Source organism: Siphateles boraxobius, unplaced genomic scaffold (assembly GCF_051911475.1).
Source record: "Siphateles boraxobius isolate OS27281-9 unplaced genomic scaffold, OSU_SipBor_1 32, whole genome shotgun sequence".
Classification (NCBI taxonomy): Eukaryota; Metazoa; Chordata; class Actinopteri; order Cypriniformes; family Leuciscidae; genus Siphateles; species Siphateles boraxobius.
In genome coordinates, this window is record NW_027508942.1 from 287435 (window position 1) to 313563 (window position 26129).

General features: G+C 38.2%; 1 protein-coding gene and 1 long non-coding RNA gene across 3 annotated transcripts in view; one reads left to right on the plus strand and one right to left on the minus strand.

Annotated features, from left to right (window-relative positions):
• Positions 1-26129, minus strand: part of LOC143700774 (uncharacterized) — a 238340-nt gene that overhangs the window by 64996 nt on the left and 147215 nt on the right. The gene's annotated exons all lie outside the window — the stretch shown is intronic.
• LOC143700940 (uncharacterized) lies at positions 13574-15747 on the plus strand. Its single transcript, XM_077194719.1, has 4 exons — positions 13574-13649; positions 14246-14373; positions 14507-14599; positions 15426-15747. The coding sequence occupies exons 1-4, from the start codon at positions 13574-13576 to the stop codon at positions 15729-15731; spliced, it is 603 nt and encodes a 200-aa protein (XP_077050834.1). The 3' UTR covers positions 15732-15747.

A 26129-nucleotide genomic window follows, 5' to 3' on the forward strand; every position in this document is an offset into this window, starting at 1 on the left:
CAGGGTGAAACAGCTTTATGATTCCATGTTTTTTTTTTTTCACAAACTCAACAATCACAAATTTTTGTGTGTGTTTGTGAGCCATTGCAACAGCCATCTCAGAGGAGAAAACCGAATGCAAAGTGTGACAATCAAACAAATTCAAAGAACGGAGTGAAGACGTGGTGACATGAAATGGCTTTTGACGCAGCACTTTTAAGAGTGCCGATAAGCATCCTCTTGTGTCTGTCAAATATATTCAAGCCCATGCATCCTCGCTTTTACTGAAGTGCAACCAGAGTTGGGGGAAATGAGTATGAAATGACCTTTTTGTGTGTCTGTGAATGTGTGCATATGTTTGAAGATGAGACAAGGTGCTTGCCTAATCCCAAGTTCCTTTGCGATTGGTGTTGCAAATGTCTCCATCTGGGCTAATCTTCTTTTTCTCATGCCTTGTGAGGCCTTCAGAGTTAACGTGACATTTCCAGAAAATTAGCCTTTCAAGTGACCTAAGTGGCTGTCTGTGTATTTAGAGATAGGGGGACAGATAGCTTCTCCTTGTTTGTTTATTCAAGCCGCTTCTGGAAACCTTGAGGCTTGCGCTGTCTGCCACAATGCTCTCTAAAAATTCATATTCTTTTTATGAATGTAGGACTAGCATTTGCCACGGGTGGTAGCACAAAATTGCACCCAACTCACACCTCTTTTGAAGTACAGAAAATTGAGTAGATAGTTAGAATGGTTTCAATTGTTTGGTGCGAATATGCGGTCAAGGAGTGCGAGGGATACATGCTTATCCATGAACTCCTTCTAGGTTGAAATACCAATACAGCAACCTAGATTTGAGCCATTTATCATCCCAAGCAACAGAAATTTCTATATTTGTTGTCTACATTTTTGGGAGGTTATTGGTTTTCAAAGAATCATTCCTCAGTATGTACCAAATTATTTCCATGCCAACGATGCTAACAGAACAGAACAAATCATGTATTTCAGAAAGAAAAAAAAGAACATTTTGCCACCACACCATTGATTTTATTTTATTTTATCCTATTTTCAGAATTAATTTATTTAAATTGCTTATATTTATCATAAATCTGTTAATTGTGAAAACAATGACATTTATTCAGTTAAAAAGTATGAATAAAACCTGTGGAAAAAGCAATATTTATTTAGATAAATGTATGAGATTGAATGAAATTAGATTTATTGATGATACATATATAACTGGTTGTGTATTTAAAACACATCCAGACACTATTAAAGATATTTTAACTGTTTCATAATCTTCATTTTTGGGTGAACTATCCCTTTAAGTTTATACTTTAAAGGTAGAGTTTAGCCTCCCCCTGCAAACACTATTTTAAACATCACTGTTCTGTGGTGCAGAACCCCAGACACTTATCACAGCGGAACGGGGGATGCGGCACATGGAAATGGGTTTAGATAGAAAATTAAGTTCAAAGGTCACGCGGCCCGGTCTGAAGGGTAACAGCAGATGAAATGTGGCTATTTGTTTTAAGCCAAGACTGATTTCATCTGGCCGGGAAAAGGTCATTGTGACATGAAAAAGGGATTCGTTTTCATTGGTGCTAGCGCGGCTGCTTTGCTCTCTAGGCGCCTGTGTTTACTTGCGTATTTACACTTGGGCTTACTAACCATGTCATTATTCACTCGACAACAGCTTCTTCTTGAGGCTGCAAGCTACGGCCATCTGCTTCACGGGTAAACATGTTTGTACTTTTGTACAATGGCCCAAGCTCTTTGATCTTAATGCAAATCGCTGTCTGATGTACTTTTATTATTTCCTCTGTTTCTGTGTTTTCTTTCAGTTGATGGAAAGAAAATGCTATTCACGCACCCATTTCCAATAGCCTTCAAAACCTGTGATATTCAGGTATTATTATTAGCAAACATTATTTAAAATGAAAATGGCATTGGGTGTTCAACATAGGTTTAGTTTACCCAAGGAAATATATATGCCTTATGCCCTTAGCTGCACAACCACAAAGGGGAAAATAAATAAAGGCAAGACAGGATCTCACACCGCCATCTCGCCTTTAGGGGACCAAGTGTGGAGAGGACACTGGGGTCAGAGCAGTTTGATTTGTATCTGGTGTCCTGTGGGAAGGAGGAATACACCAGACTGATGCAAGCGAGGTGCCTCATAGCAACCCCACTGCACCCGAACAATAAGCCAGGATGCTGCGAGATGAATGAGGCCCATGTTCGGCCATCACTTGCTGTAGGGTTGAGGTGCAATGGAAGCCTTTGAACATGGGCTGAGCAGATGCTTTTCGAAATCAATAACTGAGTTTCAAGAGAATTTGAGCGCACTCTAATCGCACTACATTTACATACATAAGCTGAAAATCTCAAAATATCTTCTTTTGTGTTCCGTACAAGACAAAGTCATACAGGTTTGGAACAACATTTGGGTGAGTATATGAAAATAATTTGTGGGTAAATTATCCCTTTTCTTCCCTATTGTGACGTATATGCGAGTGTAACGGCTTCTCAGACAAGGCAAAATGTAAGACGGGACTTCAGTTGGCAATATACTTTAAATTCAATCCTTTTTTTAACGGTTAGTTCACCCAAAAATGGAAATTCTGTCATCATTTCATCACACTTCAGAACACAAATGAAGATATTTTTATTAAAATCTGAGCCAGTTCTGTACTCTCCATGGACAGCTACGAAACTACCACTTTGATTCTTCAAAAAGTTCATTAAGAGATCATAAAACTAATCCATATGAATTGAGCGGATTTTCTAAAGGGACACAATCGCTTTATATGATGAACAGATTAAATTTAGACTTTTATTCACATATAAAATTTTATCACTGAACAAAAAGAAGCTCACGAGATTGAACCTCGTTGGTTCTTGCTGAAGCTCAAACGTGTTGCGTGACACGGGAAAAAACCTCAATGGTTCCTTCAGATGCTCAAAGATGCTGCGTAACACGAAAATTAACCTTGTTGGTTCCTGCAGAAGCTCAAACGTGTTGCGTGACACGGGAATGAACCTCATTGGTTCCTGCAGAAGCTCAAACGTGTTGCGTGACACGGGAAAGAACCTCAATGGTTCCTTCAGATGCTCAAACGTGTTGCGTGACATGATAATGAACCTCATTGGTTCCTGCAGAAGCTCAATCGTGCTGCGTAACACGAGAATGAACCTCATTGGTTCCTGCAGAAGCTCAAACGTGTTGCGTGACATGGGAATGAAACTCATTGGTTCCTGCAGAAGCTCAAACGTGTTGCTTGACACGGGAAAGAACCTCAATGGTTCCTTCAGATGCTCAAACGTGTTGCGTGACACGGGAATGAACCTCATTGGTTCCTGCAGAAAATCAAACGTGTTGCGTGACACAGGAATGAACCTCATTGGTTTCTGCAGAAGCTCAAACGTGTTGCGTGACACGGGAAAGAACCTCAATGGTTCCTTCAGGTGCTCAAACGTGTTGTGTGACACGATAATGAACCTCATTGGTTCTTGCTTAAGCTCAAACGTGCTGCGTAACACGAGAATGAACCTCATTGGTTCCTACAGAAGCTCAAACGTGTTGCGTGACACGGGAATGAACCTCATTGGTTCCTGCAGAAGCTCAAACGTGTTGCGTGACAGGGGAATGAACCTCATTGGTTCCTTCAGATGCTCAAACGTGTTGCATAACACGGGAATGAACCTCATTGGTTCCTGCAGAAGATCAAACGTGTTGCGTGACACGGGAAAGAACCTCAATGGTTCCTGCAGAAGCTCAAATGTGTTGCGTGACACGATAATGAACCTCATTAGTTCCTGCAGAAGCTAAAACATGTTGCGTGACACAGGAATGAACCTCATTGGTTTCTGCAGAAGCTCAAACGTGTTGCGTGACACAGGAATGAATCTCATTGGTTCCTTCAGATGCTCAAACGTGTTGCGTGACACGGGAATGGACCTCACTGGTTCCTGCAGAAGCACGAACGTGCTGCGTATTACAAGAATGAACCTTGCACAACAAGCGAACATGCTTGAGGTTCCATTTATCATAACTGATGTGTGCATTGATACATGTTTGTATTTGAATAAATGCCTAAATTCAATCTCTTCATGTAAAGTGATCGTGTTTCTTCAAAAAATTTGCACTAAACCACTGAATTCATACTGATTCGTTTTATGATCTCTCTATGAACCTTTTGAAGCTTCAAAGTGATAGTTGTGTAGCTGTCAATGGAGGGACAGAAAGCTTTAGGATTTTATACAAAATATACACTTGTGTTCCTAAGATGAATGAAAGTCTTACAGGTTTGGAACGACATGAGTGTGAGTAATTAATGACAGAATAAAAAAATTTGGGTGAACTAACCCAAGTCTTGACTAAATTACATTGAAAATAAGAGGAATTTTAATCCAGCCAATTAATGAATGTGGGAGAGGTGGCGGGGGCAGGGGTGCGTACAGGAGCACAGGCAACTGCAAAACTAGGCCAGGCTGGCAGAAGAGTGATTTGGCGCATTAGACTCCTGGTGGGATGTCTTCTCTGAAATATGCAGCCACACACCCTACCTTTTTGTGGATCAGGCATACAGCAGGTACAGTAATCAAAGGCAGTTTAGTCTAAGACCATCCCCCAACACACGCTTGTTACCCCACCCGATACGTGCCTATAACCCAGTGACGATAAATTTATTGGACACCTGTGTTGTGAAACAAGAGGAGTAATTAACAGCACAGACGGGGAAACGTGCAATCACCTTGCACGGCTTGGGCATCTGAGTATGTGGTCTCTTTCATTTTAATTAAAAGAACACCATGAGAACTCTTCTGAAAAAGGTACAAAGAAAGGTCAGTGTCTTAGCAAATTATATGCTTTACACGGGTCGTCCCACTGAGTTCTGAGCTCACTGATTCATTGTGCCCCTCCCACATCCAATGATCTTAATGAGTCAGTGTAGAAATGAATAAAGTCCTCTCACTGTTATCAAATGCCATTCAGGACAAACTATTGAAGCCTTAAGGTCCTGTATGTTTTTTGGTTTCCCAGTATCTTTACTTTTGATTTAAGTTGTTAAGATGCAGTCAGAAAAACGTACTCATGCACAACTGTTAGAAAAGACAGCAAAAAAGAAAAAAAGAAAAGAAAAAAGAAAACACAAGCAGAACCACAAATATGTTCAGTACAAATATATGTAATTTTAGTTATTATATGCGATATAACATATATCAATATCCAACAGTTATTTTTTTTCTGGGCAGTTCTTGACTGCTCAGAACAAACCAGAGACTCAGGCATTAAAATCACAAAAGGTACAAGCAGGAGACAACACACAACGTTAAGAATCAAATAAGTTCAGTGATAATTGTCTTATCATTATCATTGTTGCAAACAATGGAGCTGCTTAAGTAATGTTTCTTAGGCACCAAAGGAGCATAATGTAATTATTTCTGATCATGTGACACTGAAGACTAGAGTAATGATGCAAAAAATTCAGCTTCGCCAATCACGTCAATAAAATACTTTTTTTATAGATATATTAAAATAAAACAGTTTAACGTATTAGCCTAAATTGTATAAATTATATACACAATGCATAGTGTTCGCTAAGATCACTTTTGGCAGTTCAGTAGTGTTTATAGGATCTCACCCTCATATTCTCTAACCTTCTCTGTGAACAAGGTCATTACAATCCCAATATAATGACACAAGGTAGTCAGAGGACACTGATGAAGAAAGCAACAGTAATGATATTTTATGTTTCTCTTTGCTTGTGTGTTAGAGTCATTAGCTTCATGTTGACATCATTCTATCAGGACCTATTGAAAGCTGGTTGGAAAATCAATAGGAATAAGATTAGCTGGTCGGGGTGGGGTTATGAGGTTAGTGGGCAATATGCAAGGTTCACAGAGCAACACCTGTGCTTTTTTTGGACTTCAAAACACAAAGACAGAGATGGTGTGTTGTAAACACAGTTGAGGGCTGGTTGTACATGCCGGATTACATCACTGAGGCAAACAGACCTTAACCATGACCACTAACTATTAGGTTTTAGACCGTGGTGTAGACACACTCAACGACCCTTATAAAAGAGAAACAAACATTTTTGCGCGAAATATTAATAAAATAGAACAGATTTTGTTTTCACAGAGTCCATTAATTTAATTTTTATCTACAGTAAATGACAGATCTATAACAATCTGTTGTTTAACAGAGACTCATTTAAAGGGTCATAGAAAATCCAATCATTTATAGGCTTTTATTGAGAAATAAGGTAAATAAAGAGGCCTATTCAAACATTCACTTCAAACTTAAATAAAATTCACATAAACTCATGCACAAAAAAACCCTGACTTCTAGAGTCTTTCTCTCTCACAAACACAAACACACAGGGTTTCCATGTTTTATGGGGACTTTCCATAATGATTTTTATACTGTACAAACTGTATATTCTATACCCTAAACCTACCAATCACAGCAAACTTTTTTGCGGTTTTACATTTAGTAATCATTTAGTATGTTTGGTAAGCTGTTTTCCTCATGGACACCAAACATTTTCCCCACAAGAACCATAAAAAAAGTCTGGTATTACCATCCTTGTTGGGACATTTGGGGTCCCCACAATGTAGGGAATACCCAAACCACACACACACTCACACACGATAAAGTAATTGATTTGAGGGAGGTCTGCTTATTTCCCATCTCTTGAAGTGCCACTTGAATTTTCTGTTGGGCATAACTACATTAGGGGTCAGAGGAGGGATGGGTAATGGTGATCTCCTCATCACTTCATTCTGTAGCCAAGAGTCTTTTCATTAAGTGTTTCTGGTAGTTAGCAGTGACTTTAAAGCTTCAAAATGGAATTACTTCATCCTTCGTTCTTTTAAGCAGAGCAAATGGAAATTTTAATGTGATGAAATAAAAAGAAAAGATCCTAATGGTAATAAGAAATCCTGGGATACGGAGATTTGACCAATTTAACCGCCAATTTAGATCGGCATTAACAAAGCAAGCACGGGTGACCCAAATTGACCTTTGAAATGTGTCTAGCACAATCAATGGCGACAAAGAATATCACTGAATTTAGCTCTGCTATCTATTTTGTAGTGCCAACCAAAGATTTTTAAAGAATACAGAGGGACAGTCTGCCTAACGTGGGACATTTTTTCAGCTTAATGTCAAGTCAAATCAAGTCACAATTACTAGTGTAGTGCTTTACAATACAGATTGTTTCAAAGCACTTTCAAAATAATAAACAAGAAAAAATATTAATTATGAAACAAATACAATTTCAGCTTTAAAGCAGCTCTGATAGTGTCAATAGTGTCTTTAATCAGCTCGATTTAGTTCAATGTTGATTCAATTTAGTTCCATAACAGAGTGAATGTTGAAAATTCAATAGTTTTGAAGCAAACTCAGTTAAGCCATAAAGCAGCTCTACAGAAGACAAGCGTCATTATTTAGCTCAAGTCAAATTATGAAACAAGCTTAATTGAGCTATAAGAAGGTCTAGAGGAGGCAAGTGTTGTAGCTGTTATTAAATCAGTGTTGATTCAATTCAGTTCAATAACAGTGTCGATATTGCAGAGCTCATAAAACTTATTGTTTCATTATTGTGCCATTATCCAGCGCAATTATCCAGCGTGCAATTATCCAGCGCAATTTACTTTGAAGCGACACTATTGGATGAGAACAAAATAGTCAAATTGATATTATAACTAAATATTAAAGAGCCCATATTACTGTATGCCCTTTTACAAAGACTTGATTTTGTTTTTGGGGTCTACTAGAATAGTAGCTTGAATGTTCAAATGGTCATTCTTCCAAAAATTGCGATGGGCTCTGATCGGTTGGCTGGATATGAGACAATATGAGATGTAAATAGCGACTGTTACATAGGATGATCAGATATTTATTTTTAGTTTATTAGTAAACTTGTGTTTACTTTAATCAAAAAGTGTGTTTGGCCAGCTACAGAAAAACTGGTAGCCAGGCAACAGACAAGTGACCAATCCTGAGGTGACGTCACAACACACATTCTTCCAGCATGGTTCCGTGTCTGAGAAAGGTTTGTAACCGTGCTGTGTTGAACCAAGCTAAAGTGGAAATACAACAGGAACCATTCCTTGCTGTTCTTAAAACTGTTTGGCCCGATGGTGGAAAAGAGGCTTTTGTGCTTTGTAACTTTGCATACATTTTCAAGCTCAAACAGCAACATCAGACACTAAGGAAATGTCCTCTTTTAAACCACAACTGAGCCATCCAAAGGCAACAGTGGCAAGGAACAAAAACTTCATCAGGTGAGAATAGTGGAGAAAGCTACAATCAATTTTGTCCAGTTTACTAATTTTCTCTTTTTTTGTATGACTATTTTGCCATTTGAAACAACTCAATGAACAGCCAAACAGGAAGCGATGGTGGACCTACCTATTTTTGTGTGTAACTGGCCATATTGTCTCAGGAGTTAATTGGTTTCTCAGAGTCCAGGTAGTTACTAAATGTTTTGGCAGCATTAGAACCTCAGCACTTTTCCATTAATGGCGCGTGAAATGAAATGTTTGATACTGCAAATAAAATCAGTGATATTCAAGGATGTTATGGTAGGTAATGCGTTGAAACAGCCATTTAATGGGTCCTGGAAGATTGGGGTAGTGTCAGCTGGAACCGCCAGGCCCTCTCCTGACATTGCTAGTTGCCTCTTCATTCTCTTAACGACTGTCTGCTCTGATTACACAGCCATCCGCAAGCTTAAAAACTACAGAGACATGCTCTATTAGTAGTCCAATTAGAGTCATTAGCATATTCAGCCTTCATTCAGCCCCGGTGATTGTGTGACACTACGCAAGGAGCTGTGAGAAATCCAAGCCGCTGTAATGACCAGCTTAAAAGATTCATCTCTTCGGCTCCTCTGGCCAAGTTATTCAACTTCGGCAAAGCATACCGTTTCATTTATTTTCCCTAAACTTGATGTTAATATACTTAAAAACATCTCTGATATTCCTCCAAGTGACCTTGGTTTGGAAAAAGATATTTTTGTAACAACAGCTGCCTCCCGATTGGCCTCCACCTGTGAATCATGCGTGCTATATCACATTTTCTCGATATGTGTGTGTGTGTGTGTGTGTGTATATATAGTAACGTTCAATTGTCTCTAGTACAATGACGCCCACAACTGTTACATAACCCATAACACATCAACCAACTGTCTTGTTATTATGCATCCAAAGTGTGCATCTAGTAATTGTCCATTTTCCTCATGTGTGAAACTTTATTTCACATTAGCCAGTGACAGTTTTGACATTGATAAATTACATTGATGGTGCCAGGCTGTGTGTGTGTGTGGGGGGATGACTGACAGGTTTTAATGAGAGCAGCAGTGTGACAGTGTCAGGTGCTGATGGAAATGAGGCCTAGTTTTACCTTCGCAAAGGTTATGTCCTTTTTTCTTAACAACGCAGTTAACTGTTGATGATAAGAGCTCACCTGACAATCATATCTGCTTAATTGATTTTTTCCTTTTTTTGAACGACTTCAAATTTACACATCACATATTTCGCTTTCAACAGTCATATCTCCCTCTGCAGTGAGAGTGAGAAAGAGGGGCCACATTGTGTGAATAAAAGTCCTATTTTTTCTTCACCTTTTTTACCTTTTCACATCGCACAATGTGTTAACAAGGAGATGAAGACATACAGTCAGCTCTAAGTAACACTAGAGTGTCACCATTGCAACACTCAAAGGCTAAGACAGTAATGTATGGCTTCTTTTCCCTCTTTTTACACTGATCTGGTTGTGACAAGGCATGCCAATTACCCCGCTCTCAAGCGATAATCTAATTATATATAACATAGGCACTCAATCAAATTATTGTGCTCTGTGGCTACATAACGCAGAAACATTAATGCAATTTGTGGGAGCGGGGATGACTAAAGCAGTATGTATTAACAAAACGTAATGGGACTCCCATAGGTAAATGAATATGCTAACAAGCGGCGAGGTTTCTGCTAAATCTAATATCTTTGAGCTATTCAATTCCAAAGCATTCCTTGTAAAGCAATTGAATATGATAGCTGATGCATCTATCAATTATCAGAGAGAAAAATAGATAAGCGATATGAGAAAGGCCTGCGGAAATATAGATAAATCTTCACAAATCTACAGTATAACGATATATACATACATGCATTCACATATATAAATATATATATATACATTTTACTTAATACAATTATTTTATGACTTTTAATGTATAATTGTATCATAAATTGATAATATAAGTAAACAAATGACAGAACACAATGCTAATGTTATGAATATATAGCATAATATATCATTTTTTATTATTTTTTTTAAATTATTTAATAATTCAAAATGTATATATATATATATATATATAAAATGAATTATATGTAGAATTAAAATATGCATTATACAAATATTGTTTATAAATAAATACACAAACAAACTACAATATACAACCTTCAAACAGTTTGTTATCTTAAATATGGTTTCAATTATGGTTTTTGTTCCCACAGTCCACTAAAAGGAAGCTTACACATTCAAGTAATATATGAATTTTCCCATTTGGCCATTTTAGATGATTTAATAGTAAAAATAGTGCTCAGTACATGACTTGGTTATTGATACAAATGGGCGTCCCCAAGGATAAATACATCTCCTATAAAATCCGCAGTAATTGTGTGCATATTCTCAGGGTTAAAATATGTTTTTAAGCGAACATATATTTTACCAAATCACACTCTTTTTGGAGAGGTTTGAACTGTTGAACCTGCAACATAAACGCTGGCGCAAATTATTATAAAGTACTAATATCAAAGAATAGCCTGGTGGGCCAAGGTTATCCTTCCATATTGCAACCATGGATCATAGTGAAGATGTCTTCCAGTGTGGCTTGATGGCCTGATGAGGGCTTAGAATAATAGAATATGTCAACCGGGTTGAAGTATACAATGCTTTGAAATTGAATGTCTGGACATGTCCCGCACCCTCACACGTTTCATCGTCTGATATGCAATATAAAAAGCATTGCATTTTCCTTGACTTGGTGTAAAAAAGAAAATGCTGGCTTTGCAGAAACTCTCTTCCTAAATTGATCATAGATGTCAATTCACAGAAGTCAAGCTCATAGAAAACCTCAAGGGCAAGACCTATAGTTGTGATGTATTTCCATTTTATCTCTTGTTCATGTGCGAGCTGCATCATTGCAGGTACTCCTTCTGTTCTGTAGAGTGATTTATGGAAGCAAAGGGGAAAAAAAACGCCATTTGTGGAGGAAAAGTTTTTGGCTCCATTACTTTAAATGGATAGTTCACCCAAAAATAAAAATTCTGTCATTATTTATTCACTCACTTGTTCCAAATGTGTACGACTTTATTTTTCAATTTGAATAATTTACCCTTTTCTTGTGTAATTACAATGAATGGGGAATTTAGCACAATAAAAGTGATCCATATAAGTCATCTGCTATAAGTCTTCAGAAGCCATACAGACTGAAATTTAAAGTCATTATTCACTGATAATCTTCCAAATCCAGCGATCTGTTAACAGCTAATCGGATCACTAAAGTTGAACTTGAGAGCCCAATCAGTTCAATTTGAGAACGAATCATTTACACTTGTTTGTCAACCAAAAGATCCAACTTAAAAGAAAAGATTCATTTATGAATGGACATGACAACTTCCCTTATAGTGCAGAGAGAAAAGTTTTAGGGAATAAAGCCTTAAATCAGTGAGTTCCTAACACAAAAGCTATCTCATGACTCCAGAAGACTTGCAAAATAGTGTACGAGTCGCATGGACCTCTTTTATAGAGCTTCATTAGAAAAAGCATGCCATTAAACACAAATTAAAAAAATCCACCTTTATATTGTTTCTACATTCATTTGGAGATTCAATGTGACATTATTACAAATATTTTTTCTGTCATTAATCACGATTAATCAATTTTCTCGATTAATCGCACCTTTTTCCCAATGTAACAAAAAAAAAAAATCTAAATAAGATAAGGCCCTTGAACCAAAAGGGTACTATAATTGTAATTCAACCAATTTGTTTTTAATCTTAGTGGTATAAAATACTCTATATTGGTATTCCACTTACTGTATGTCATGCATTACAAATAGCATGTCACTGGTGATTTGAAAAGCCCTGTCATTTAACCTATAGTAAATCTCAGAGCGATAGCCCTCCATGCTATTTCCCTCCCATCTTATGACTATATAAAGCCCTCATATTAAAGGCACCACAAGGTCTAACATTAATTTGGTTTATGTTTGACAAGAAAAAGCTCTCCTGCCTATGAGGGCACACTCTGAGGCCTTTTCAATTCCCTGGATTTGTCAGTCATTTATGATTGAGCTGCTTACTGATTTGACAGAATAAAAGAATGTCTATGTTTTGATTGTTTACCCCTCTCTATAAAATGGTGTGGGAAACATTAAATAAGGCACGGACATGATCTGCCATACATCATTCCCACTTTATGGTAATGATATTTTTGGAATATGTTTTTTTTTTAGGTATTTCCCAATAGTTTAATAATAGATTATACTTATGTATTATTCACAAGTGACCTTCCGTATAAAAAAAGAAAAAAAAGAATATCTTTCAAAATACCAGTTATAAACAGCCTCTCGTAAAAATGCATATATACACATCATCATGATTATAAGAGAGAATATCACAGCTCGATTGCCTATATGCCTGATGATCTAGCAGGCTTTGTTCTCAGACTACTTATATATACTTATATATATATATACAGACTACTATATATATATATATTTACATCACTACAGTGAAAAGACAATCCATACAGACAGCGGAATATAGTGTATTATCATTTGGGGCATTTGTGTATTCTTGTTTATGTGTACTGTGCTTACATGTATTTGCCCCCTGTATTTCTGTAAGATTGAAGCAGGAATTGTTCTATCCTGAAAAGATTACATGTCTCCCACTTGTATTAGCTAGTAAACATGCAGGCGGTGATGCCGCGATGAGTCTGTTCTTTGTGATAAATATTCACTTGCTGCACTGTAAAAAGTAATTGCTGATTCTACTTAAGAAAAACTAGTGCATTTAACTTACTTTGGAAAATTAGTTGATTTAACTTGATTATACTGTGTACTGTGAACTTTTAGGTGGATGCAATAGTTAAACTAAACAAATCTAGTACATTGTACTTAAGATTGGTAAGTGTATTGTACTAAAGGCATGTTCACACTGTTGCAAATTTCTGGAGCACATAATTTGCATAAAAATAATAATAATAATGAAATGAATAACATTTTTAGTAAATACCCTACAATTAACGCGCGCACACACCACACACATGCGTGTTTATTTATTTATTAAAGGTTCGGAATCTTTTTTTCCTTCACACTATAAAATAACTGGGAAGATTAAAGAGTATTTGCAAGCCAATCGGCTGCTGCTGCTTCACAGTCTTTTATATTTTTATTAACAGAGCTTGATATAGTTATTGTTCGTTGGTTATTAAGTTTCAGCATAGACGAAACAACTCTTCCTCTTTTAATTTCTTAAATGCGTTTTCGTCTCGCGCATGCGCAATTTGCGCATTTTCGCAATGGGACGGTTGAAGAAGACGACACGACATCGACGAAGAACTTCATCTCGTGTTCGGGATGCGGCAGCAAAACTACGTAAGTTATGCTAGCCACTTGAACTATTTTTCAACTTTAATGCCATTCTATTGCTTATAAAAACAGAATTTATTTTGCTCATTGTGCAGTAAGAGGAAAAGGCACACTGAAGTAGTTTTATGTCGAATGAGACCAGTTGAGACAAGTGGCTTAACTTACTAACGTTAGCTAGATTGCAAAAATAGATTTTTATTGAACACTGTTTTATGTAGCAGCTACAGTTTATAAGCTGTGTTAATCGGTTATGGGTTTATCATTGTATGTAAAAATTCTGTGCGGCCTAACGTTATAACGTTTCTTTCATTCTTTCTAGAAAGTTCGAGGCTCATGTGTCGTTCACATGGAAATGAATAGCATGATGCATTAATTACGATAGTGTAACTAACAATCAGTTATCATCTTATTTTGGCCAGCCCTCTTCACACGAGTCTTTATTGGTTTCCTATATAATTTAATCTTGAACATTTACAAAACAAATTGATCATTAACCACTTTTGGTGTTTAATTCTTACTAGGACTTACTTTCTTCAGTAAAAAGTCAGTTTGTAATATCAGTTTGTCCTACTTTTCTTTCTTTTTTTCTTTTCTTTTTTTAGATCCATGCTGTATATCTGGCAAAACCTGCAAACTGAATTCATTCAAGAACTGGACAGATTCACTCAAGGCTAAAGCTGGAGACATTGGCTCCAAACTTAAGAAGATTCTGCAGCAGATTCAAAATGACGTAAGCTCCTTGACATATCACAATTGTATTATGTTTCGATGGAAAAACAAATGTAGCTTTTGCTGTTGTTTTTTGCTCTGTGTTGTGCTAGTGTCATGAGCTCTATTCAATATCAATTTTTATAACTTTGCAGAAATCCAACATCAATGCGGAACGAACAGCCGTTCATCATGGCCTACCACTCCTTCTCGGAGAGGACCCCACCGATTTTTACAAGACATGTTTTGTAAGTATTTTCTTCTCTGATGTGATTCTTATTTAACAGGCAAACTGTTCTTCAAACAGTTTTGATATCTGGCAAGAAGAGTTATGAAGGCAAGAAAAACACTCACCGGGACACTGATACAAAGTAAGGGTTAGAGAAAAGAAAGTGAAAGATAAATTAAGAATTTAGAGGAAAAAAGACAGTAAGAAGATACATTTTATATTACGTAAAGAAATGCAAAAAAAAAACATTTATAAGAAAGACAATAGATTTTTGATAGTTTTAATTTATATAACTGGCCTTCAGTTTTATTTGTTTTTTCATGCAGTTGTTTGATGTATGTATTCCCCCCTGCATCCACTGCTGTGTCCTATTTGAAAACGCCTTTACATTTAGACATAATACAGTGTTATTAATTTAGTTTTACATTTTAATGAGTATGTGCTCTTAAAGGGATAGTTTACCCATAAATAAAAATTCTGTCATTTACTCAGCCTTATGTTGTTCCAAACCTGTATGAATTTCTTTCTTCTGTTGAACACAAAATATGATATTTCGAAGAATGTTGGTAATCAAACAGTTGAGAGTAGCCATTGACTTCCATAGTATGTTTTCCTACTATGGAAGTCAATGGCTACTCTTAACTGTCTGGTTACCATCATTCATCAAAATATCTTCTTTTCAGTTCAACAGATGAAAAAAAAAAAAAAAACTCATTCAGGTTTAGAACAACTTGAGGGTGAGTAAATTATGACAAGATTTTCATTTTTGGGTGAACTATCCCTTTAAAAGATGTTTTGTGGCTTTCTTTGACCTCATTTTTGTTATATGCTATTCCCATTTTTAGGACTGTGATGACAATGAAGATATGTCCAACATTGAAATAGGTATTCTGACAGTGATTCCCGAGGACTTTGCAACCGCTGCCGTACCCTACTCCCTGCATCTTGATGCCACAACAACGGCAATCATTTTGGAAGGTACGGTGGTTGTGGATGATCTTGAAAATCTTCCACAAGCAATGTGTTTGCTCTTTGGACTAAATTATGCTCTAAACTTAAGAGTATCCTGCAGTATTGAAGAGCACATTCGACTTCATACAGAGAGTGATTTTGTCCCTTGGCCACAAGCCATTCTGTACCAAACTCTGTGACTTACACGCTCTGCTTTCAACCACTTTATAAAGGTGTTAAAAACAAAGAAACATTGATCTTTTTATTGTATTTAGTTTTTTGTTTTTTCTTGAATGCATTATGTGCTGTATTTCTAAAATGTTGTTGGCGGGCCAAGTAATGTTTTAAAATTAATATTGTTGAACAAATAAACATTCTAGTGTTTTGCCAAATCTGTTGTCTTTCTTTGTATTCTCAACTTAGAATTTTGAGTACAACTTGCTTGAGAAATTTAAGGCAATCAGTTTCCACACATTCCTCTAGTAAAATGAACAAGCAGACATGTTAAAATAACTGTTTTGTTTAAGTTCTGCTTACAAATCTCAACTTAAATCTGTAAGTTGCCTAAACTTGAGTTTATTAAGGTACCTGTACTCAAGTTTTATGGTAACCTCTACAAATACACAAGTTAACTCTACAAAGTAGTAGAGAGTAGTATCAAGTCAAAAAATATGACCTAATTTGCTTGAAAAATTTGAGGCAATCAGTTTCCACAGCTTTTCTTAGTAAAGTCAACTTATTACTTTTTACAGTGTGATGACTGGCTCCGATAACCGATGTGTCTCCTGAGGTTATCTGCTGGGCTGTCACATTAGGATATTTTTATCACTATTTATCTTTTATCAGTTTGGCTAGTGGCTACCTATAGAAATCACAGAAAGAACAGGATTGTTCCCCCCCTGGAGTTAAGCTGTAGCGGAGGGAATCCATGCGACTTGACATAACCTTTGAGTATCTCAGTGAAATGATTACGCATTGCATTTCCCCGAGCCACGTTTTGGATAAATGTTAATAGTGAATTTTGAGACCAGAGTAAATATAGTAATGAAAGCTCTCCATCAAAGCATGTCTGCTATTGTTTTCTTGTATTAAGAAAATGCCAATGGCACCCACATAAAAAAAAAAAAACCTTAATAATGTCAATATTCATCTACACATAGTCATTTATTTGCTATTTTCTGCAACCAGGTCACAACATTTTCATTTTGCGGGAGGTTAAATGAAAATTACCTGCAACCAGTCTAGGAATCTGTCTTGTATGGAAAGATCTGTCTCCGTGGATTATCCGTAATGGAAAATAAGTGGATGAAGAACACATTCAGATATCAAAAAAAAGTCTTTGTCATCACCCACACATGGGTTATACAATAAAGCCCTAATTAATGAAACACTCTAGTTGAATTTAAAACGTCTCATCCGGCGGGTTTGCGGGCAACATTGCAGATTTATTCTCTTTCCATCCCTCTTTGGCAATTAGGCCTGTGAAGGTGGGACCCCCTTTGAAAGAGGCTTTTAGATTAATCATATTATCTGTTGCTTCTGAAACACGAAGCCTTCTTGACCTCCCCTTCCATAAGAATCCATTATCTTAAACTATCACCGTAATCCTGGCTTTAGGAGGGGGAGCGAGGGAAGCTAGAATCAAGCCTAATAGATAGCAAATAAGATTAATCTATGATCTAAGTGCCGATTACACTTGGAGCTGCCCTTGAACACTCAGGTGTAACCTTGAGATCTGCATCCATTGCGGGCCAGCAATCGGATTGAAAGTCCCCGAAGGGCCGCACGAAGGGAGAGAGGGCCTTTGGCAGCACCTTACCCCAGAGAGATCAAAGGCCAAGCAGCTTAACCTCCAAAACCTAAAGGTGTTAAACATCTTCAACTAATGGCAAAACACAAGTCCATTTGAGATAAGTTCACCTCCCCCCAATGTTTCTTCTCTTATTATAGAAACGAGCATAATCACTATTGTGAATGGCATTTCACATACAACTAAATATTTTGACGGCTTGTGATTGTACAGTATAGGTGCAGGAAGGTATTGACCATACAGACAAACCAACTGATCTGCTCACACAAGAAAGCTATCAATTCATATGTACGAATTTACAGCCTTCTTGTGCGAGCAGATCACAACATGAAAGAAGATATCAGATCAGATTTTTGTTATATTATTAATATAATATAATAATATAATATAATATAATATAATATAATATAATATAATATAATATAATATAATATAATTAATATAATATAATATAATATATAATCAGTGCTGGGTAGATTACTTAAAAATTGTAGTCTGTTACTGAATACAAATTGCAGTTAGTAACTTAATTTTACTACTTTTTGATTATTTTTTACCTAAATCATTTATCTATTGAAGCATGCTTCTGCTACATTTTTTTTAAAGGTCATTGTGACGTTTTATCTCACAATTCTTAGATTATATCTAAACGCGGAATTTGAGAAATAAAGTCAAAATAAAATGTCTAAATTGTTTGAGAAAAAAAAAATATGTTGAAAAAATGGGTTCGTAAATGAATGAAAAGGTAAAAATTCATTAAACCATACAAATGTACAATTTTAAAAAAAAAACTAATCAAAATAAAACAAAATATTAAAAAAAAAATGTATGCTGTGTGGCCTCTGACTTGTGCAATTCCAAAAAAATGGATGACTTTCAGAACATATATAAGCAATATGCTGTTTTTGAAAGGAACATTTAAAAGATAAAAAATATGAATTTGAATTTGAATCAAAATCAAAGAAAATAAGGAATAATTGACTACCGTATTGTGAATATTAAGTAATCATGTAATCAATATAAAGGTAACTGTAGTCTGATTATGAGTATTTTAATATAATCTAATTACAAGTATTTCATTTTTGTAATCTGATTACATAATCCAGATTACATTCAGTTACTTACAAGTAACTGAATGTAAGGCAATGTAATGTAATGTAATAATGGATTGATAGCCCTAATTTACACTCTGCATATTAAGCGTGCTTTATATCATATCATATCATATGATATCATATCATATCATATCATCATATCATATTATATCATGTCATGTCATATCATATCATTCATGGATTAAAAGCCCCAATTTATACATTACATAATTGGCTTACTTTGAATGATAAAGCTGGGCACCACCTTTTGGATTCCAGTCTGACACTAAATAATTGTCCCGAAATTGTCTCTGTATTTAACATATGGAGATCGATAGTTAGTGGGTGTCTCTCATTCAAAGTTCAAATCTTCCCTTCCCTTGAATCCTTCAATGCACCCAGACCTTCGGATCGATGCTCTCTTCAGTTTGACTCTGAAGCTGACTATTTGATTAATCTGCTTGGGTAGTCGGCAAGGAGGGCCGCCACACCACGGCAGACAGTTTCATGCCATTAGGATGGCTGGAGTAATGAAATTTCATTTAATTTGTCAGGAAGACAGTGCTAATGTTAAAAAGCTTTTGGATAATAAAAAAGTCGGGAGAGATCTGAGGGAAAGCTTTAAGTAATTACTTCGAGTGTCTCGGGTCCAGGCGTTAGAATATTTACATTACTGTCATGGAGGTCTTAAGAGTAATTAAATTAGTGTGGCGGTTAAGTTCTTTATTTCACAGGTTTTCTCCCCTCTCTTGAATGTATATTAACTATACTCACTTTGACTAAAGGAGCTAACATACAGAGACAAAGGCTTTGTCTCCATGTGATAAATTTCATTGGCACAGAGTGCTACTTAAATGGAGGAGCCGTTCTTTGCGCTTTCCAATGTGCAAATGAATGACAAAAGCAGCTAGCTGTTAAATCAACCATTTTAAGCCATAAAATCCAATCCTAAATATGTATTTTTCCTAAATACACTACTTGAAGCTATTTTGCATGTATTAAACAAATGCAGTGTGCCCTGCTCTTCGTAAGCATAAATGTATGGCAAATTAGTGCGCAGGAAAATATGTATCGAAGTTTATTCCATTTTCAGAAAGGATTTAATAGGAAAAGTACCACTGACGTTCTGCCTGTGACAAATACAGCGAGAACATATGGCCACATCTAGAGTTTACACCTCATTTTAGGAGCTCTTGGGCTGTTAAAGAGGTCTTGGGAACAAAATAACGATAAATCGGAGGATTGGTGCATAAAACCTGACATCTCTATCAGGGTATATCAGCATCCTTCCCCACTCCATACTGGCCTCTCAAAGATAGATGAGTGAAATGGCCTGGAAATGTATCTGACCGCTGGCTTACTCTAATGAATAACCTCCACTTTAGGTCTTGCAATGTAAGCAGAAAGTCCACCTCACAAGCGCTCTGTGGCCCTGTCATGAATCTAACCCGACAGCCGACATAATATCAGGGCGACAACACTTGTATGACTTCCATTTTCTTTGCTTTCTATTGATTTTCACTTAATAACTGGGGGGAAATACTAAACGTCTGTGCTGAGTACCTAATAAATCCTGTCTGAGCTTTTCTATTGAGGAGAATTTAATAAAAGCAGCAGGCAAGGCATGGGGATTTGTCTCTGGCTTGAGAGGACAAAAAAAGAACAGGGGGAAAGATTGGAGAGGAGTGGTTAAAGGAGCGAGGTGTAGAAACCGTGAGACCACATCCTCATTAACTCACTTTGTATCACTGAGAGATCTTAAGTGCTGTAAAGCACAATTTGCCAAAGGTCAAACGACCCCTCTCTTGGCACGTGTTTGATATTATCTTGGGAAGCTACACATGCTGTTCACAACAAACAGAGCATGTTAAGCTAACCTTGTCATTAAACTGGGTAAGGTTATAATATAGGAGTGGTTTCTTATACAGCATAAAATGACCTTTTCGAGCTGCTAGATGCATTAGATTGATGATTTCCTAGTGATGATTCCAATGTGAAACCACAAATATACTTTGGGAACTTACTAATACATACAAATGAAAACAAATGTGAGTATATTTTTCTCCAATGCCATTAATGACGAGTTTTCAGTCAACAATCCCAGAATAAAATATCCTGCCCTTGGGTATTATATGATCTAACATACATATTTTGTATCTCTCTGACTGATTTGTCAACCATCAAACCATTTAATTTAATTTACTTAGGGACAGTAGAAAGAAAATGGGCAATGTCTGCTCTGAACAGATCACAATTAGAAACCAGTATAAAAGGTCTTCATTATGGAATACTTCACCCCTAGGTGTTCCCAAGCTTGACTGGGCACTACATGTATTTAAAAGAAAAGAAAAAAATACCTTTATGGATTTATAAACCAGGTATTGTATATGGCTAATTGGATGCCCCATGGCAAAAGGTTAGGACATTTAGCACAAATGTCCTAGTTTAGGCTGTATTTACAAAAAAAAAAAAATAAAAAAAAAATGTATTGATAGAGAGAGGGAAAATGCAGTATATACTGAATACGCATACACTGCCTACCATTTCTAAAAAGTAGTATTAAAAGTAGTATGTAAAGTTCAAAACTGTTAATATGGAAAATGACACATCAGAAATACTATATTTGTTATGCGAGTGTTTGTATACGTCAGTTCTGAGCTGCGCCACTCAAAAGCATAGATCGTTCTCTACGATCAACTTGGCTCATGTTTTTGGGTAATGATTCATGATATTTGCATCACTCTCTGCTATGGTTAACATGTGAATGAATTGCACTCATGTGTGTCTGGTCAGATAAAGACAAAATATGAGACTTTTCTGTGTTGCTTGTATAATTTAGCAAGCAGTGTGCAGTTACCAGCTTTTAAAAATAAAAAAAATCAATAAATAAAAACTTTTTTTGTAATATTTTGCATTTTAATCCAATTTTACGTAACAATTTGTAAAATTTTGTCCATAAAAAGACAATGATAAAACACAAATTACTTCCCATTCAATCCCTACTAGAGATGGAAGGACAAGTCATTGAATTGTGGAATTTGAGATTTAATCAGCTCTTTTGTATAGGGTGAATTGCCCTAATGTGGGACATTTTTTGCACTTCAGACTTCTGTGACATATTGTAACCATAGACATATGTGTAACCAAAACATTATGTCCACACCCAATACCTTTTTAAAAAACCCAGTATGTGTCCTAATCAAATCAAAAGAGAAAATTCAGATAACCCATTCATAAGAGAAATTATAGACATATTAGTGCTCTTATTGCAAGTTGTCTGAGAAAATCTGCAGCTTCCTTATGTGGGACAGTTGTGTTCCCAATATGGGACACTGAAAAATCTATGATAAAATACCAAAAATCACATTGATACATGTAGAGTAGTATAATCTTATATTATTTTAGATTCTTTTTTAAATCTTAGTTAGTAATTTTCTTGGTTATGAATGGATGAAACATGTAAAATTAGACAATTTTTAGTTATATTATCCATTTCCAGTAAACCAGTATCACAATCCATAAACAAGACCATTATATCAGTTATAGTGATGAATTTCTAAAACATCTAACAAATAAACAGAGAAACTTTGGACCAAAATAATTTGGCATAATTACAACTAAAAATAAATGTACAATTGTTTCTGTTTCCTCTTTACAAAAACAGCATAATGGAGAAACCCCTTCATTAAACTTACTGATAAAATCATTATATGGATAATATCTATTTATTATTTTAAAGTGAGTTTCTTTGACTTATTTATTAGGAATTACATATTTATTCATATCTTGTTTCCATGGAAATGGAAAATCCTGTTTCCATTTCATCAATGCCTTAGGTGAAAGATTTTTTTCTTTAGTTAAGGTTTGTCTAATATAAAAATTATTAATATTTGTATAAAAAATAAAATAAAAAAAATAACATGCCCCACCACACATTTTTGACTCGTTGAAGTACTGTCCCACATTAGGCTGATCATGCTGTCCTGGATTTGGAAACCACATTTCCTAATGTGGGACAGTAGGAAATTTGATAAACAATATAAAATATATAGTTTATACACATAAAGTTACACTATTTATTGATGGACAAACATTTCGTAAGCATATAGGCAAAAAATAGCAGGATTGCTTTGTTTAAAATCTATTTAACTTCTTAACATCAAATTTGTTAAAACTCTATGTCATTAACCTTCATATGGTTTTCACACAAGGTGTCTCCTGTTTGATGATTGCTCCACCCTCAAATATGATTGGACTTTTGATAGGTCATGTGATTTTGATCACATGACACCACAGCTTTGTCTAACCCATAGTTCCCTTTCGAAGGGAACTCAACAATACGTCAACGACGCTATGGGGAACGCCTCAGGCGTGACAGGTGTCTGAAATCACTATCAAATCACGTCAATCATATTGACCGGCGACAGCCCGTGAATCATTAGCGTGAACGATTAACGTGCGACCTGGAAGTATAAAGGGGCGCCTTGCAAACATGACAAATCATCTCATCGTCTTCAGGGACTGTCTGTTTGAAAACGCTACTCAATGAAACGGTAAGAAAATGAAATGTACAGCACACGAGTGTGTTTTTTCCTGCCTGGGAGAAGAGCGCGCACGAGAGGTTCTCGAGGGAATCCTCTGTGTGAACTGTGAGCGTTTTTCTCTTAAAACGCTCCGCTCTCGTCTGGCCCTCTTCTCGAGTGAAGGGGGTTCAACGTCTGGTCCGCGTGGTCCCGCTCGTGCCGAGGCAGAGCGGCGACTTGCATCATGGGCTTCCAGATAGAGCTCATCGAACATCTTGAGAGTCCTGTAAACCTCTCAAATGATTCGACGGCTGACGAGGGCGAACTGCAGGCACCAATGGTTTCCTGCAGTTGCTGCTCTTCAGGACGAGCAGGAGATGGCTGAGGAGGTTTATAATCAGGTAGATCCTGAACCCTCTCAGCCACCCTGCCCCGTGTATGCAGACCTGGTGGATGTTGTGGAGCGTGCCGCCAACAGGCTGTAGCTGCCATGGCGACGCGCTAGAGGAGAGACCGCTCGCGGTAGGCTTGGCGATCGGTTTCTCCCCTGCCATACACACCAGCTCAGGTGAGCCTTCCATTCCTTCCTGATCTTCACACGGAGATCGAGAGGGCATGGAAGAGCCCATACTCTGCCCGTATTCACCGACATCAGCGGGTTAATTTCGCTGATGTTGAGGGGATCGCAGAGCATGGGTATGTGTCGATGCCGCCCATTTGACGAGTCGTTTGCGAACTATCTCGTGTCTGGGCAGGCGTCGACACTGAGAGCTCCAACCCTGCCATCCAAACCGCTAAAGTCAACAGCACGTTTGAATGGCAGAGCATACACGACAGCGGTTCAGGCTGGTGCTTCCCTGCACACTATGGCGGTGCTGCAGGCATATCAGGCCGACCTGCTGCAGGATCCTGCATACCGCTGAGATCCGGTTCCACACCCAGGCAGGCGGGAGGGCCTGGCCCTTCACGGTCCGAGGACCGTAGACAGGGCCAGAGAGCCAGTGTCGCCTCTCGTGCGCCCCCTCTGTGGAGGAACAGGGCGCAGAAGAGGCGTGACTCCCGCAAGAAGAGGGATCTGAGGGAGGTTATCCAGCACAAGCGCACACAGTGTCGCTGATGGATAATCTCCCCGGAGGGCTTCATTAAAAAGAAATCCAGCCCTCTCCTCTCTTCTGACTCCCCAGACGTTCATTACATCAGGCCTGGGGCTGGGCCTATGATAAGAACGATGTTCCAATGGCCCGCCTAGGCTTGGCTAGTAGAAACGCCTCTTTCAGGCATGTAAAGTGGTGGACCCCAGGGTCGTAAAGAACTATCTGGCGATAGTTCGCCGCAGGTGAGCTGACTGGTCTTTTAAGAGTAATTTTTTGTGAATTAAAATTCCGAGATATATCTCTCTACAGACCTCGTTCCCTGTATAGAGCTATGGGGTCATGTCAAGGTAATAAGGTAAGAGAAGTTTCCTGGATCATTAGGGCCCTGAAGTTCCCCGTTAGGTGGCCAGAACGATAACTATGTTAGCCTTCGGGCTGTTAGCCACCTCAGGGTAGAGTAGTTGGTCTCTCTCTTAGAATTTTTTACTTAGAGTGTTGACTGACGCTAGAGCTTCAGATAGATCTTATGTCCGGCCCACGGGTCCGTTGACTTCTTCCTGAGTATTTCGCCCCTTGAGCTCTGTTTGGGTTTCATTAGGCTGAGCGATTCTGCAGCCCTTTGTATGGAATAATACAGACTATATTCTTTAGTAAGGCTGTGGCTCCTCCGAGCCCTCAGATTGATCTATGCTTGCAGGCTGGCCCTCACCAGGGCCGCCTCTGTAGCTGGCCTAGGCTGTGCCAGGGATAATAGAGGCGCTCTGCTAAAAATTTTAGCATTTCCTCCTCTGACCCTTCACTGTGTGAATGTTGGTTTCTAGCATCCCTGTATAAACAGCCTCCTCCCGTGGGAGTCGTTAGGCCAAGGCCCGCCCCCTTCTCTGCATTCTGGGGTGCCTAGAGTAATGCAGCGTGGTGCTGAGGATGGTTTGTAAGGACATGGTAGGCCTCAAACAGGCCTCCGTGGTATATATGTCTTTATTAAGCAGGGTTAGGCCGTCTTTCGCTTCACGAAGAAGACTGGGTTTCCTGCCCGACTCTGCCATGCAGAACTGGCCTACGGATTTAGGCCGCCAGTTTAGGCTTCACTCACCTCGCTGAGCTACTGCTCGAGCGCTAGGTTGTAGGTGGTTGGCTTTCATTCAAGCCCCACTCCCCTAGGTTGGGCACAGATACATTTCTGTCACCCCTAGAGCCGCTGGCAGGCCCGCACCCTGGTAACCTCAGGGTGAGGTGTGAGTATTCCCCTGTGATACAGGGTAGGTCTGAGCACTTCACTCCCAGTTCTGTTTTATCCCACCTCGCACCACTATGGCTCGGGTCGAGTATGAAGTAAGCTTCACTTCTTCTTTGGTCGAGGTACGCTCCCCTGAAGCCAGAGCATTGCCCTGAGCTGACGCCCATGCATAGATGGTAGGCCCCTGACTAACTGGGGCCTCCGTTGAGGCAGAGTGGCGTATGTTGTACTCCCCTTGTTTTAAGGGTGCTAGCTTTCTTGCGGAGTACACTGCCATGGGCAATGTGATTAGGCACCAGGATGCTGTAGGCGCTGTGTAAACAGTTTTTCTGCCAACGAAGGCTGCGCCATTAGGTAGTAGGCCTCAGCAGGCCTCCTTGATTGGACAGCCCCCCAGAGGGCACTGTAGGCCAGCTCACTTTACGTGGTTGGCCTTGGTGGTTCGGGCAGTTGACTCAGTGATGGGTAGTAGGCCTTAAACAGGCCTCCTCGGAGGTGAGTCCCAACATTGTGGGACATACCTTATAGCGCTACTGGAAGCCCATTAGTGAATTATGCTGTGTAGTATGGTTTCCAACAGTGTACTTTATAGCAGAATATGACTTGCTATTAGCTAGTAGGCCCGACCAGGCCTCCCTGATAGGCGAGTCCCCAGCTGGCTGGCCTTAGCAGGCCACCTTATACTTTCACCCGGACTCAGGGCTCAAAGCTACCAGTGGTTATCAGGTAGTAGGCCACTCAGGCCTCCCTGAAGGTGAATTCCCACTTAAGATGGTTATCAGGTAGTAGGCCTCACCCGGCCGCCCTGAAGGCGAATTCCCACTTACGTTGGCTATCAGG